Source organism: Podarcis filfolensis, assembly GCF_964270895.1.
Source record: "Podarcis filfolensis genome assembly, chromosome: 17".
Taxonomy (NCBI): Eukaryota; Metazoa; Chordata; class Lepidosauria; order Squamata; family Lacertidae; genus Podarcis; species Podarcis filfolensis.
In genome coordinates, this window is record NC_139621.1 from 35720313 (window position 1) to 35735161 (window position 14849).

The 14849-nt window shown below is 41.8% G+C and overlaps 1 protein-coding gene across 3 annotated transcripts in view; it reads right to left on the bottom strand.

Annotated features, from left to right (window-relative positions):
* Positions 1-5066: 5066 nt before the first annotated feature.
* The window catches only part of MELK (maternal embryonic leucine zipper kinase), a 33688-nt gene continuing 23905 nt past the window's right edge, over positions 5067-14849 (bottom strand). For all 3 annotated transcript variants that reach the window (XM_083593265.1, XM_083593264.1, XM_083593266.1), the window contains exons 12-18: positions 13068-13199; positions 11839-11970; positions 10360-10573; positions 9272-9368; positions 8637-8805; positions 7233-7336; positions 5067-5399 (exon numbers count right to left, since the gene is read on the bottom strand). In XM_083593265.1, coding sequence (XP_083449391.1) covers positions 5222-5399; positions 7233-7336; positions 8637-8805; positions 9272-9368; positions 10360-10573; positions 11839-11970; positions 13068-13199 — 1026 coding nt within the window. In that variant the 3' untranslated portion in view covers positions 5067-5221. The remainder of the gene's footprint in view (positions 5400-7232; positions 7337-8636; positions 8806-9271; positions 9369-10359; positions 10574-11838; positions 11971-13067; positions 13200-14849) is intronic.

The following is a 14849-nucleotide window of genomic DNA, read 5'->3' on the forward strand; positions in this document are numbered from 1 at the left end:
AAAGTTCTTTGCAATATTCCCCACCCTAAACCCCGCTTGACCCGGAGGAAAGGCAATACAAGATATTCCATTACTTACGAAGTAGCAAAGCCTTTTTTAAATACAATTTTGGTTGCTGACTAATGAAAGTGTAGTGTGAAGGTTTTCTCCTCTGGCATACATTCTAATGTAGTAGATGTCAGGGGCCTTATCAAGTGATAAGACTTCTTCACATCAACCACTCAATAAGTCAATTGCAAGTGACATCCGGTAGGGAAAGGATTCCAAGTTACAGAGTCTTATGACTAGAGTTGTCTTTTAAGAAACAGCTTGCTTGCCTTGCCTCTTCTCCATAGTGTTTAGATTTCTGGTCCAAGTGTTGTTTTAATGTTTCAAAATATATAAACACTTCCCATATTCAAGAGATATTATTGGTATGGTTTGATAAGATCACCTTTTAATACGCAGTACTAAGCCATGGTTTGTTCAAAAAAACTGTGTGTTAACCACTAATTGCCCCACAGATGCTCCAAAGTTTGGTTTCTTTTCCAGCTGGTCTTGCCTCCCAAGTTTTTATTTTGGTGTCTGGGATGGAAAGGGTACTTGCGTTCAGATGCAATGCCAAACCACAAACCAAACCAAGGCTTATAAGTCAGCAACAAACCATGGTTTCAGACTGATTTGTTGTCTGTGAATGAACCAGTTATATGTAAACACAGCCCAGCAGCTCAACACAAAACCATAATTTAGTGTTATATGTGAACCAGCCCATAGCAGAGGGCCAGAGAAGCATGTTATGGCTGATGCCAAAAGGATCTACCAGCTAAGGCAAAGGTGTTATTTAAAAAGAATTGGATGCTGTCTTGAGTTTAGTCACCCTTTAGCAACAGCAGCCAATGTGGTAATTCCTTATAGTTGTACTTATTTCTACGGCAGGAGTCAGATATGCAGTTGGTTGTGATTTAACAAAACCAGTTTTCTAAAAAATCCTGTTTTATTTCTTTATATATGTCCAAAGGTAAAGGTAAAGGACCCCTGACAGTTAAGTCCAGCCGCAGACGACTCTGGGGTTGCGGCGCTCATCTCACTTTACAGGCCGAGGGAGCTGGCGTTTGTCCGCAGTTTTTCCGGGTCATGTGGCCAGCATGACTATGCCGCTTCTGGCGCAACGGAACACTGGAACCAGAGCAGCGCATGGAAATGCCGTTTACCTTCCCACCGGAGCGGTACCTATTTATCTACTTGCACTTTGACATGCTTTCAAACTGCTAGGTTGGCAGGAGCAGGGACCGAACAACAGGAGCTCACCCCGTCACAGGGATTCGAACCACCGACCTTCTGATCAGCAAGCCCAAGAGGCTCAGTGGTTTAGACATAGGATAATTCCATTTTCCAAAAGTTAGCAGATAAACCGTATTTGGTGTTTTTTGTAAGAGCAACTTATATTGAGGGTTTTTTTAAAAATACATTACTAAGATGGTTTATTATCATTCAGCTTTTAAAAAAGTGGTGTGGAATGAAACCTGACCTGTTCCTTGGGTTAAATGTGATGTCTTTCCTTTAATTAAAGGATATGGCACAATGTATTTTCATGCTTTGTTTATTATATTATGGTGTTTGAGGGTTTGCTTGCTTAATTCCTGCTCCAGTATAGTTATTTATATGACTTTGACCAGCTTTACTGCATTCCCTGGAGTAGATTGTGTACTATGTGGAAGTAAATCCCATTGAACTTGGCAAGACTTATGTCTGAATAAACAGGTATTTTTAGTTTTACTAGACTAGAAAATAGTTACAGTTTTAATTTAAATTGAAATGGCTGTGTAATAGCTAGACAAATCATTCAGAAATCCCTAGAGCTCTTAATTGTAATTCTCTGTCTTGATGCATAAATTTTCTTTCCAAGTGCTCATTTTGATAAAAAAAATTGCTCACATATTCTTAAAACATGTGACAGTTTTTTAAAAAAATTACAACAGTTCAGAATTAAAGTTTTCCTTTAAATATAAATGTTGGAAGTAGCAGCTTAGTGCAATAATTGAGGGTTGGTGGTGTAGAATGGATGCACTGGGTGTAAGACAATGGTGTTTTATATTTTTTAAATGAATAAATAAATACAAATAAAAAAAAATAGGAAAAATGCTAGTGGTGTTTGCTGTAGAACTGTAACTGGTAAGAACCGGTCGTCTCTTTCCATTTCAATGGATGTCGCTGCTCTTAATATACACCGTCAGCAAAAATCACACGATGTAGACTGCAGCGCTTTAGGCTGCAGGTGGTGGAAATTATATGTTTGAATCGGCTACATATAAAAATCTCCTCACACATAATTAACTAGCAGGTCAAGGAGAGTGTTACAGCCTACCCTTTCTTCCCAACAAGGTATTTTTTTTCCCGCAGGAAGTCTGATGGATAGAAAGCGTTAAGGTATAGTTAAGCTTCTTCTGCCACCAGCTGAACAAGCTTTTGTCACCGAAAAAGCAGTTGCACACCTTTTGCTAGAGCTGGCTTCAGTTCTGCTACCTTTTAAAGGGATCAACAGGTTAAAGCTCCGGGCAGGAGCATCTACTGCCAAAAGTATTAATGGGAAAGGAAGCAAACTGCAGCCTTGTTATCTTTTTTGGGGTCCCTGCAATAATGGCTGTTGGCTTTCAGACATACGATCTGAACATCCCATACGGCATCCTGAGTTGTTTGTTTCCGAAAACACCGCACACCATTTTCATAAATTATACATGTCAGCTCAATAATTCCCTCAGGTTAATATATTGACTTAATTAGGTAAAACAAAAGGTGGATAATTAGACTAACATCCTCAGCTTCCCATTGATTTCGGGAAAGAAATCTGTTTCACAGTAGTTTTATTTATACTCCAAATGTCGAGTTTTTAAAAATATACAATCTCTTTCTGATGGATAACATGAGCCTTCTCTCCTCACCCCCTTATCCCCATAGCTTCTCAAAATGTCACTTTGCTTTGTTTGGCAGAAACTTCTAGAAGTCTGAGGGACAGTTCATGAAAGTTTAACATGACACATTTACAGTGGTACCTCGGTTTTCGAACGTAATCCGTTCCGGAAGACCGTTCGAGTTCTGAAACGTTTGAAAACTCAGTATGGAAGCCTCAATACGGAACACTCAATACAGGAGCCGTGTGGCATGTTCGACTTCTGAGGCGAGTTCGAAAACCAAATCATTTACTTCCGGGTTTACAGTGTTCGAAAACCGAAATGTTCGTCAACGGAGACATTCAAATACCGAGGTACCACTGTATCTCAAAACGGCTGTTAGCAGCCACCTGCAGAAAGGAATGTTGGCTTGCAGTACTTCCATTGCTCCTTCTCCCCTTTGAACAAGACTGCGAAGGGAAGAAAATTCGGTACCAGTGTCCTGTGAGCAGACTTCTGCTTCCAGGAACTCTGAATCCAACCTCACAACAAGAAAACTGTCAAAAGTAAAGCATGCTTTTAAAACACTGTACTGCTCAAAAGGTTTAGGAGAGGAAGGCCTTCTCCCTTTGGGAGAAACACACACACACACACACACACACACACACCTGATCAAATTAACCTCCTGGAGGAAGAAATTCCACAGCTAGAGTAGCAGAACAGGGGAAAGCCCAGGAAGTTGCCAATCCAGCTTCTGAAGATGACAGCCCAATGAGTGCGACTGCTCCTCCCTCCCAGTCTAAGAAAAAGAGTACATTCAAACGGAAGCAGATGTACAAAAGAAGCCTCTTGATCACCTTCTCGATTATCCCTTTGTTGCAGTAATTCGTTCTCTACCAGGAATATTAGGCACAAGAAATCGGCACCATAACTGAAAAAAGAGGAACCTATTTCACACATCAGAGCGTGTAAGATAACTTGAATCAATTATCCCCTGCTTGTTTTTAGTTTAAAAGAGGAAGAGGGAAGGGGAAGCAAAGAACCATAGAATATACTGTTTTCGAACACCATCAGGGGTTCAGAAAGGTTGCCTTCATTTGTTTCAGTTAAACTGAACAGTTGTGTGATGATCAGGTCCATCACATTGGGAATACCATAATTCTTCACAGTGCAAGATCGTGTGTGGCTAAGTGGGGGTGGGGGGGGGGAGAACCCTAATTGTGTAAATTATACAGACTAAAACAGCAACAACAAAAAATCAAGCTATACGATTGCAAGTTAACAGTATAATAATGCAAGATTCAACCAATTTTTTCTGCATTGGTCCAAGAAGTTGAATCCAGGATCGTGCTTCCAAAAGTGGATAGGCAGAAATGTGCAAAGAGCTTACAATTAAATGAATGCAGTAACCCTCTCCAGCTGCTTTGCCCAAATATCCTATAATCCAGAGGTAGCTACACTGTGAACCTCCAGATGTTGTTGAATACAACTCCCATCAGGCTTAGTCAGCATAGTCAATAGCCAAGGATGATGGGAGATGCGATCCAGTATCTTGAGGGCCACAGGCTAATCCCCCTTGCAAAGCCCCAGAACACACGGGTCTGTTTAGCTACCATAGCCATTGATAGACCAATTCTCCATGCCTTTATCAAACCCTATTATTGAAGCTAGCAAAGCCCATAGAAAAGCTTCTTTGCCTTGCCTAATGGATGAGTGTATTGTATCTTACTCAATCATATGAAACTGCTCCATCTAAACAGCATTTCCTGCCCATGAACCAGATGATATTGCTTTAAGACTATGAGACATTCTGAAATGCAGGGAAGAGGGCAACTCGGCTGTAGTGCTTACTGTATAGCAACGAGGTTCATGAATGAATGAATGAATGAATGAATGACAAGAATGTTATAAATTTATTAGAGATGTTGAACACAAAGCAACTTTGAACTTTGAAACATAGCTGTGGCCCTGTTTAGCCATTTCAGTAAATGCAGCTTGAATTTCTAATTCATTTTCTGTTAAGTGATAAAACAGAATTGGAACAGTTTACCTCTTTCCAAATGAGAGACAGCACGCTGGTCACAAAACTGTTTGAGAAGTTGCATTTGCCAAGTCGCAGTTCAATGTTCACAATCATTCGAAGAAACAATTAATGTACAAAAAGCACGTAATTAAAGAAAAAGAAGCAAGGGCAGATAATGACATGGGAGGTCAATGTTTATTCACAAAGGAGGTCCTATTTAAAAACAAAAAAATACTAGTCCTTGGGTTAGATTAGGCAAGCTTATTAACAACTAAAACGAACATGGCTTAGGTTGGTTAAAACTGTCCATGTTCTCACCGTGAACCAAGAGTTATAGCTTGCAGCTACATAGGATATCTTCCACTAGTCTTTTGTAGACCCAGGCGTCTCCCTTCAGCCGCTGCCTCCGAATGCCCACGCCTTCAGGTTTGCTTAGCTGGCAAACTTCCAGCTCAAACTGCATTGTCACTTTGCCAAAGTCTGACTGGGTCTGGCACTTCAGTTTATAGCTGTGTAAGACAAAGGAAAGGGGGAATTAGTTCAGGTACTTACAAGTCAGGGATTGCAGGGGAAATAATTCTAGTGACAAGAGCCAACTTTTCTGCACACGATATACTGGGCAGCCAGTACATTCACTCGGTAGAATAAAGTGGGAAAGGTTTTTCTAAGATGTGGAGATTAGAGCTGGGCAATATTACAAGTAATTGTTGGAAACCGGTCTGATGGTCAAACCGCAATACCAGTTTCAGACTTTTTCAGCAGGCGATACATTGCGGCTCCCTGACCACCACCAGCACAGCCCAACTCATTCTAGTCTGCCTGCCTGCACTGTGCTGGCGGCAGCCAAGAAGCCGCAATGTATCGCCAGCTAAAATTGCCTTGATCAGCTGAGAAGCGGGCAGTTGAAGGAAGCCTGCCTCTCTGCTGATCAAGCCCCCTGCCTCTGGCTCCCGTGAGCAGGAGGGCAGGATGGTGCTGTCACAGCTTGTTTTAACTGCTCTGCTGAGGGGCGGGCAGGTGCACAGCCAGCTGCACCTCAGTGGAACAATTTATAGAAGCCCTCCTCTGGGGACTTGATCAGCTATGGGGTGGGTGGGAGGCTGCCCGCTCCTCAGTTGATCAAACCCACATTTAGGGTCCCAACATCAGGGTCTTTTCCAGGGAGCCTTCTCTTCTCATGAGGTGGCCAAAGTATTGGAGCCTCAGCTTCAGGATCTGTCCTTCCAGTGAGCACTCAGGGCTGATTTCCTTCAGAATGGAGGGGTTGGATCTTCTTTCAGTCCATGGGACTCTCAAGAGTCTCCTCCAGCACCATAATTCAAAAGCATCAATTCTTCGGCGATCAGCCTTCTTTATGGTCCAGCTCTCACTTCCATACATCACTACTGGGAAAACCATAGCTTTAACTATGCGGACCTTTGTTGGCAAGGTGATGTCGCCGCTTTTTAAGATGCTGTCGCAATATTTAGCTGCTGATATATCACAGTGTTGAAAAGCAGATATTGCCCAGCTCTAGTGGAGATACAGGTGGGGAGCTCTATGTACCGAATGCATCCACCTACCCTTTGAAAAGAAACTGTCCCTGACTTTCTAGCTCTTTATGCAGGAAAGCCACCCCCCCAACACACAAGGGGGCACTAACATGCCACCCGCCTGAAGGGGTACTGTGGGGCAGGGGGATAGCATTTTGACTTAGTTCTGCTGATTCTGTCGTCTGACCTGATGCTCAGTGTTTTATCAGGCAGCTCATAAGACAATCCAGTAGAGGAAGGTATTGATTTACAAGATGTGACATTGATTGTGGCCCTTTGAGTGTGACACTTCTCCACTTGAGGTTATTAAGGCTGCTTACATTCGTTTGATCAGTAACTGACTCAGTTAATGATCAATCAAGATGGGGACCAGGCCTTTAAAAAAGGAAAAGAAAAATGGTGCTACGAGACAGAGGTACACATATTTTAAAAATTGACTGTGATGTGTCCTTTAGAAAGATATCAAGAAAATGTTCTTTCTGCCAAGTGGCTGTTTGCACTCATTAAACTGCAACTTGGTTTGGGGAGAAATAAACCATGAGTGCAGGTCTGGGTGACAAGCCAAACCATGGCTCGCTTCCCAGCAGCAGAAGCAGGGACGAGCTAAGTACATGTAATTTCAGCAGGGTGCCAACTAACTGCTTGTTCACATTAAAGCATAGTTAAAATAAAACTATGGTTTAGTGCAACATGCAAACCAGGCCACAATTCTAATACAGAATGAGCAAGATAGCAGCTTGTTAGAGGATCGAGGAGAAATTATCTGATAAAGATACCAGACTGAAACAAGGAATGAATATTTACACTTACCCCTTCTGTACAAAATCAACTTGCTTTTTGGGAAGGATTGCAATTATTTCCTTCAACAGCTCATCTGGATTTAATAAGTTTGTTGTGGTCACATTGTAATGAGCCTAGAGAACAACACATTTGGTGCACGTTTAGGACACAATTCTGCATTTCACGTTCAAACACCAGCTACATTATTTCAGAAAGAAATGAGAAGGAGAGGATGAGAAAGACATTATGAGTCTTAAGGGCCCATGGCTTTGACTTAATGGCAGAACATCTGCCTTGTACACAGAAGATCTGAGATTCAATCCATGTCCAGGCAGGGCTGGGAGAGATCACCATCTGAGATCCTGGAGAGTCGCTGCCAGTCAAAGCAGCCTATCCTGAGCTGTGTATATGGACCAATGGTCTGGCTTGGTATAAGGCCATTTCCTCTGCTTCAAAACATTGTTCTTTGCTACATAAGTGCCATTCAAAGTACTGGAAGAATCATTCTTCCCAGCATGTTTAGTAGGCTTTAACTAGGCATAAGGCCTTAAGGTTCTCTTTTGTTTAAATTCAATGTTTCATGCCAGACTTTTATGCACAAAAGTCCAGACATTTGTTTGACATTCCCAACACCTGCAAGGAAGCCCCATCCAAATGATTTCTATGAAGCTGAGGCCTCGCTTTACTGAAATAAAATTTCTTACTGTTCTAGCCATAATCATATTTGCTGCCATTTGCACCTTGAACTTTAAAAGTGAAAGAAGCCAGAAGTTTTGATCCATGACATGAAATCCCCTGCAAGCATCACAGAACTGGCACCTACTTGCCTACTACTTGTTAAGCATGGCATTTGGGCCTTCGTCAGCTTTTTGTGTGGCCTGGATCAGACAGGCTACATGGCAAGAGTCATTTAGTAGAACAAGGGTATTCAGCTGTAGCTGAATCTCTGCAACCAAATTCCAAAAGTTGATAGTTGCTAAAGCTGGCCATCATTTGGACTTAAATCTGCAAGTAACCTTCCAAATTTAGCCTTTTCAGCAACGAGAAAGCTTACTGGACTGTGAATTTAAGTGTAGCACAAAAACAGAAAGTTTTTCGTTAGTGCTGGGGGCGCATTTGAAAAGCTTGGAAGACAAGGCAACTCAGTCTAGGATGTCATGTGCAGATGGTGTTTAAGCATTACACAGTAGCTGCTCCAAAGTCTGCAGAGATGGATACCAGTAGTTTTTTACCCCAGTTAGCTATTCCAGGATGAGACACCACTTTATTAGACTTTAAAAAACAACAGCCACAATGTCTCCAGTACAGTGAGGGCTTGCTGCTTGGGGAATCACAGCCATAGACCTCCACAGCCCAAACAGGCATGTATGCTTACTGATACATCACTGATAGTTTCATCAGTAAAAGAAATCCCAGGTAATTCAGTGAACTTACCTTTAATTTCCTTGGACCATCTTTGGTTGAGCCTCTCTTTTTGTTTGGTGTAAGCATTGTAATAACTTTATCCAGGCCTCTTTCAAGGCTCCCAAACATCTTGGTTCCTTTTCTCTTTTGACCACTTTCAAAATGAGCTTGGTTCAAGTCCACTTCCACTGAGCGACACCTGTCATGTTCAGAGATAGCAAGTGCACAGTTGTTTTCAGTGGCTGGGAATTGACAGTTTTTAGATACATCAGTAAAAAGGTCTTTCAGCTTCTGCTCTTTTGTGGGGGCGGAGGGAAGGAAGAGGAGAGAAAGGGGAAACTGACAAAATACATGGCTAAAAGGACCTGCTGCACAACAGTAATTTGGGATTTTGAGAGCGAGTTGTATATATGCTCCAATTCTCTGGGGGCACAAGAGTGAATTTTAATTATGGAAAACAGGAATGCATCCAAGACTACTGAAGTGTGTAATGTAAGATTTTTTTTCTGCAGCTTTTTAATATTTGTTGGTAAATGTAGGAACGGATTTAAATAGGTTATAACAGAGCAAACAGATGCCATTGCAAAAAGCTTTCCCCCATCAATACAAGGATTAAGATTGTACAATAGACTACCTGAATATGCTCAAGTTAACCGGACATTTACCTTCTCTCAGGGCTAATGACTCCGGCTTCTAATTCACCCGGTTTTGTAGAAGATGGCAGCTTAACTGGGGTCTCACTGGTGGCTGCTTGACTTCTCTCTGCAAGAAGTACCACCCAGTTTTGAGTCTATTTAGAAAGATGCATTATCAGCCCTTCTTAGTCCCATGCTTAATCCCATTATTTTCTTAGTTTGGTAGAAAAACAGCCATTCTTGAGTATTCCTCCCAACCCCTGCTGCAAAATCAGTTTGTAAATGCAAGGCTCCTCCCCTAACCAAACAGCCTGGACAGGACCAAGCATTCTCAGTGGACCCCCCAGAAGGAAATACCCCACTCCCCCCAAGAGGAATACTGAATGGGATATAAGCCACAGATCAGAGAAGAGGGTGGATTTTAAAAGAGATTTGAAGGAAGAGATTCTTAACACAAACAAGAAGCTGAACTGATGGTAGTGGAGTTGGGCCTGGGGAGCATGCAGTTTCAACTAATAGTTATTCTGCTGGCCAACACAAAAAGATGTGATAAGAAAGTCAGAAGTGTTTGGCTAACTGCATAGTAGTTTTCAACAGCCTAATAACTATGAATAAAATGAAATACTTTTTTAAGAAGTGGTTGTGGAAATACCTTGAGCAAACTGTTACAGGTTTATTAAAATGGGTACAGAGTAAGGAGCTATCCTACCCACCCACCCACTTCTGCACAGCAGGCGTCGTTAAAAAGTACCGTCAGTAAGATAATTGATTAATTAGGGCTTCCTGCTCATGCCCCCTTGGCCGGGAAGGATAGGTGCAGAAGTGCTATTTTGTTATTTGGCCTAGAGGAAAGATAACCTAGAGCAACAACTGGACACAGGACAAGTGCTCCAATACACCATGAAGCAGGAAGACTCAAACACAACAATTCCACACACCCCAGTGTCAGATGTTAACCGGTAGTTACTGCCTCGACCCTCCAGTCTAGTATTTGTTTCATGCAAACTGCTTAGAGTTTTTGGAAAATAAGTGGTAAATCCTGACCAATAAAAAATAAATAGTATTTGTTAACAGTTTTCTGTTTCCAACGGCAATCCCTTCTCATTTCCAAGCCCTACCTTCAGGTAGAAATGCACGATTTGGCGTTGTAAGGACTCTCTTCTCATTCATGACCCAAGCTGGCGTCTTTGCAGGGGGAAGAACAAATGGCTCTGGCTTTGCCGTAGAAGAAGCCCCAGAGTTTTCTTTGTTGGCATGCTTCTTGGAGGCTCTTCTCCTTGGCACAGGAAGCAGAGGCGGTGTGAACTCCCCACCATCCAGGAACAACTGAGGCTTTTCAAAAGAAAATATTTTGAGGAAGGGAACCTATTTTTCCCATCCCAGACAAGTCACACGTGCAGATCAGTACACTGCTCACAGCAGGCCACGACCCACGCCACCACAGGCATGTTGGCAACTTATTGTCTTCATTAGACACAGCTTGGCCTAACAAGGCAGGATTATCTGTACCTGATGTATGTTAAATGACCCAGTTTCTCTCATCCCTTACATGACACCATTTGACTTTTACACATGTGTGCTCTCGCTGACTTTTTGCAAGAAGAGACAGAAATGTTCAACTATTGCTACAAGGGGTGTATCTGATCACACCTTGTAATTGATTAGTGGAGAATGAGAAGGGTCGTTGCCTGTATTTTCCATCAATCCAACACTATCCCGGACCTTTGCCAATGCCAAGTTGTTCACAGCCAATTCAAGCATTGGTTAAGGTTTTTATTTGACTCATCTTGTCGCTATTTGCACTCTTGCCATGAATAGCTCCGTAACGCATCACCCAAGTTCTGCAACTTCCAGTTACATCATGTTAATGTTAGCCTAACAATGCCCAGTCCCACTTACTCTGCACTGGAACCATCCCATTCTTCTTTGGGAAAGCTCAAAGGTACTTATGTTTGGTCTCCACCTAGACAGTGACTAGGCCACACCTGCTTACGTTCAACAATGCTAAGGCATCAGACGCTCCCCAACAAACTATGGAAGCTGCCTTATACAGTCAGTCCATTAAGCCATCTAGCTCAGTACGGTATACACCAGAGACAGAGCCAACACTGTGCTCTCCAGATGTTGCAGGCTACAACACCCTTCATCTCCAAGCACTGGCTATGGTGATTCAGGCTGATGGGATATATCAATAACATCTGGAGGGTGCCACATTGGCTACCCCTAGCCTAGACTCAGTGGCAGCAAGTCTCTAGGGTTTCAGACAAGACTCTTTCTCATCTCCACCTGGAGACACCGGGAATTGCACTTGGGACTCTGTACACACAGCATATGCTCTACTATTGAACTACCTCCTTCCCTACTGGAACCAGATACCACCGGGCTATTCTACCCATGCTAAATATGCTTTTTCTTCTCTCATGGTCTACAGAAGTAGGTCATACCTAACTGATAGCAATGCCCACCTCTCACAATATCTCAGGCACAAGCTGTTTTAGGTAAACCACAACCTCTAAGCCAATACCAACGTTTTAAACATCAGAGGCAAGCATAATTTTTTTAAAAAATCTATCATTTAGTTAATAGGTACAAGATACCTGCTTTGTTTTGGGTGTATTGCAAACAGGCTGAGATTCCTCACAACAGGCTAGGAATTCCATGGATCCAAAGCCACATGCCATTTCATTCCCATCTAGATTACCATCGTAAGACAGGGCCTTTTTGAAAACCTGTTCAAAGAGGTATAGTTCATTTCATTAAATGAGTGCACTTTCAAAACCCTTCTCAGTTAATTCTAAATGTCTCAAAGACATTACAAAAATAATAATCCAGCCTTTTGGGTACCCGCACTTATTTGTTTCAGTGAGGTTAAAGGAAAAGCTTCGTGAATGACGAGCATACCATGCTGAATTGAGTGGTTCAACTCAGTTCCCGTGGATCAGCATTAAGCTGTCTTCCTACCACTTGGTCATTCTGGAGAGAGGGATGACTTCTCCCCTTGGAGGGGAGGCAAAAAGCTTCAGAGGACCTTGTCTGATCCTTGGACAAGGCATCATCCGTATTAGGAATGTCCTTCAGTAGCATCTGGCAAATCATAACATACAAGCCTGCCTTGGTTCCACTGCAATGAAGGCTTGGACAATACAGCCTGCTTCGAAGAGGAAACGGCATTTTGCGTTTGGAGGGTTCTGTGGCAAAAACCCATTTTATTTTTGATACTTCTGTCACACCCTTCCTTTCAAAAGGTCATACCCACTCAGATAGCACTGCCAAGCAATCTCCCATCCATGCAGGCAGAGATTTGCTTAGATTTAAACATAGGGATATCCCGTGCCTTCAGTCCCTTCTCTGGGTTCCAGCTCTGGAGCAGTGTTATGAGCTGTCTCCAATGTAATAGTGACCCAACTGACCTCAACTGGAAGTTAGTGCTGTCAGCCCCATGCTGTGGAACACCCTTTCAGGAGAGATTCATCAAGCACTCTCACTTTTGACTTTCATCTATTGAAGACACTTCATTCTAAACCTTTGTAGCCATTTTTTAAATTTTTTTAACTACCCGGTCACTTTAATAATTATTTGCATTGTTTTTAATTTTGTTTTATGTTTTAATATTGCATACCCTCCTGGTATGTTACGATATGGGGTGTAAAAATATTTTCATAAATAAATAGTTCACTCTATAGCTGAAATTTCATTATACTACTTGCTGCCAAGTCAAAACACCCAGCAAAGCCTTGTTTAGCTGCACCATTCTTGGGGGGGGGGGGCGGGATGAAAACACAGCAAGCTTTAGGAGCAAGACAGTGACAAAATATGAATCACACACCTTCTGTTCTCTGGATGGAGTGATGCTAGCACCTTCTGCCATTACATTTGGAATCCTTAGACGAACAGGTTTACCATGTGCTTTCTTTGATTGAAGCAAAAGGTATGTTGCAGTCACATGATCATATTTCCACTAAGAATACAAATAGATCTGGGTTACTTTCTCAGCCATCTTCTTGAAAAGCAGGGGACAGTGGAGGGTGGACGTACCCAAAATCAATGCCACATTCCAGAAAAGCTTAAACCGCATATAGTCTAAGTATTTTTTACCCCACCTTTTAAAAAACACCTTACTGTAACTTCATTGTGTTCAGCACAGAATTTTTGTAAACTTTTCCTTCCAAATATAGTCAATGGGTTTTTACACAAGAGAACATAAAAGGCATGTTGTCACTGGTACCATCATATCAAAAAGTTTATCCGAGCAGAACTGCAGGACAGAGATTTTAAAAAAGGAAAATTGGAGAAAAGGCAAGGGAGTCCTATGCTAAGTGAAGGGAATCTTGCAGTGCCAGATGATGGAATAAGGAAGCAACTAGAAAGATTTCAGAACATAAATACTTTCCTCAAAAAGCACCAGAAAAGGCTGATCAGCCAATGCCTTCTCATTTCCACACTTCAAAATCCCCCTCCCCTTTTTTCTTGAAGGGAAGGAGATGTCAGAGTTCTGAATATATGGGCTGGTTCTAAAACAATTTTTGTCTTATTATAGAACCGAACATAATTATCTGAAAAATTAGGTTTATACATCTCTTGCTTTTGCCTTTTCAACAACTTTGAAAAAAAAAAACACCTTTAAAAAACCCTAGCCATGTTCATGCCCATCTGAAATAAGTTTAGCAATTTAGATTCAAAACTCCATTAATTCGTCTCCCCCCACCACTATGATCACAGATTTCTGTGAAATTCACCTTCTGCTTCAAACCTCCACTGCATTAATTTTATAATTGTAGAATAGTCCGTACTTCCGAGTCAATGTGCCATGAAATATGCAAATTCTTACCATGAAATAAGCAGCTGATTGCCATGAAGATGCTGCCTGAGCAGCAACAATTTAGATCTGCAAGTTCTTCTTAAGAGATGCAAAACACAAGAATTTCTACTTACAACTGGTAAAATCTATTGACGAGGATATTTGCAAGAGACCAATTGCTTATATCAGTGGCTTTGAACTGTGCTAAGGGGAATCCTCTGGTTCCCTCAGAAGCCTATCAGGTTCTTCAGCGAGACCAGTGATGAGAACCATTCCCTGAAGAGTCAGATTATTGCTCACCAACATTTATTTCAGGCAACATAATTGTTGGAAATTGCTAGCGTATGCTCTGAGAGATGCCAAAGAGCACACCTATCACCCTTTGTGAACCAATTGGCCTGGCCTGATACCTGGCACCCTCTGCAATATGGATTTCATGGCTGATATGGAAAACATTCTTTTAATAGTAAATAACTTGAAGACAACCAACTTAAGCCAGTCTTTCAAAGATCAGATCTAATCAGATTACATTCTAAATCAAAGATATAATTTAGTGTACAGTACACAGAATGTGAGTATCTGCACTTTATCGTTAATTTTTGTGTATGCTCCATTGCAGAAGCATATAAAAGGCACCTCTTCAGACAGGTTTGCTGCTGCTGGCTAGCAGAACTGCAAATTTGTTGATCTCACCAAAAAAGTACCAGCAAGAAACTTATTCCAAGTATTCGTATATTAGTGTCATAAACAAAACTCAAACAGTGAGGTTAAAGAAACAATGAGGTTAAAGATACACATTTTCCAAGCGTC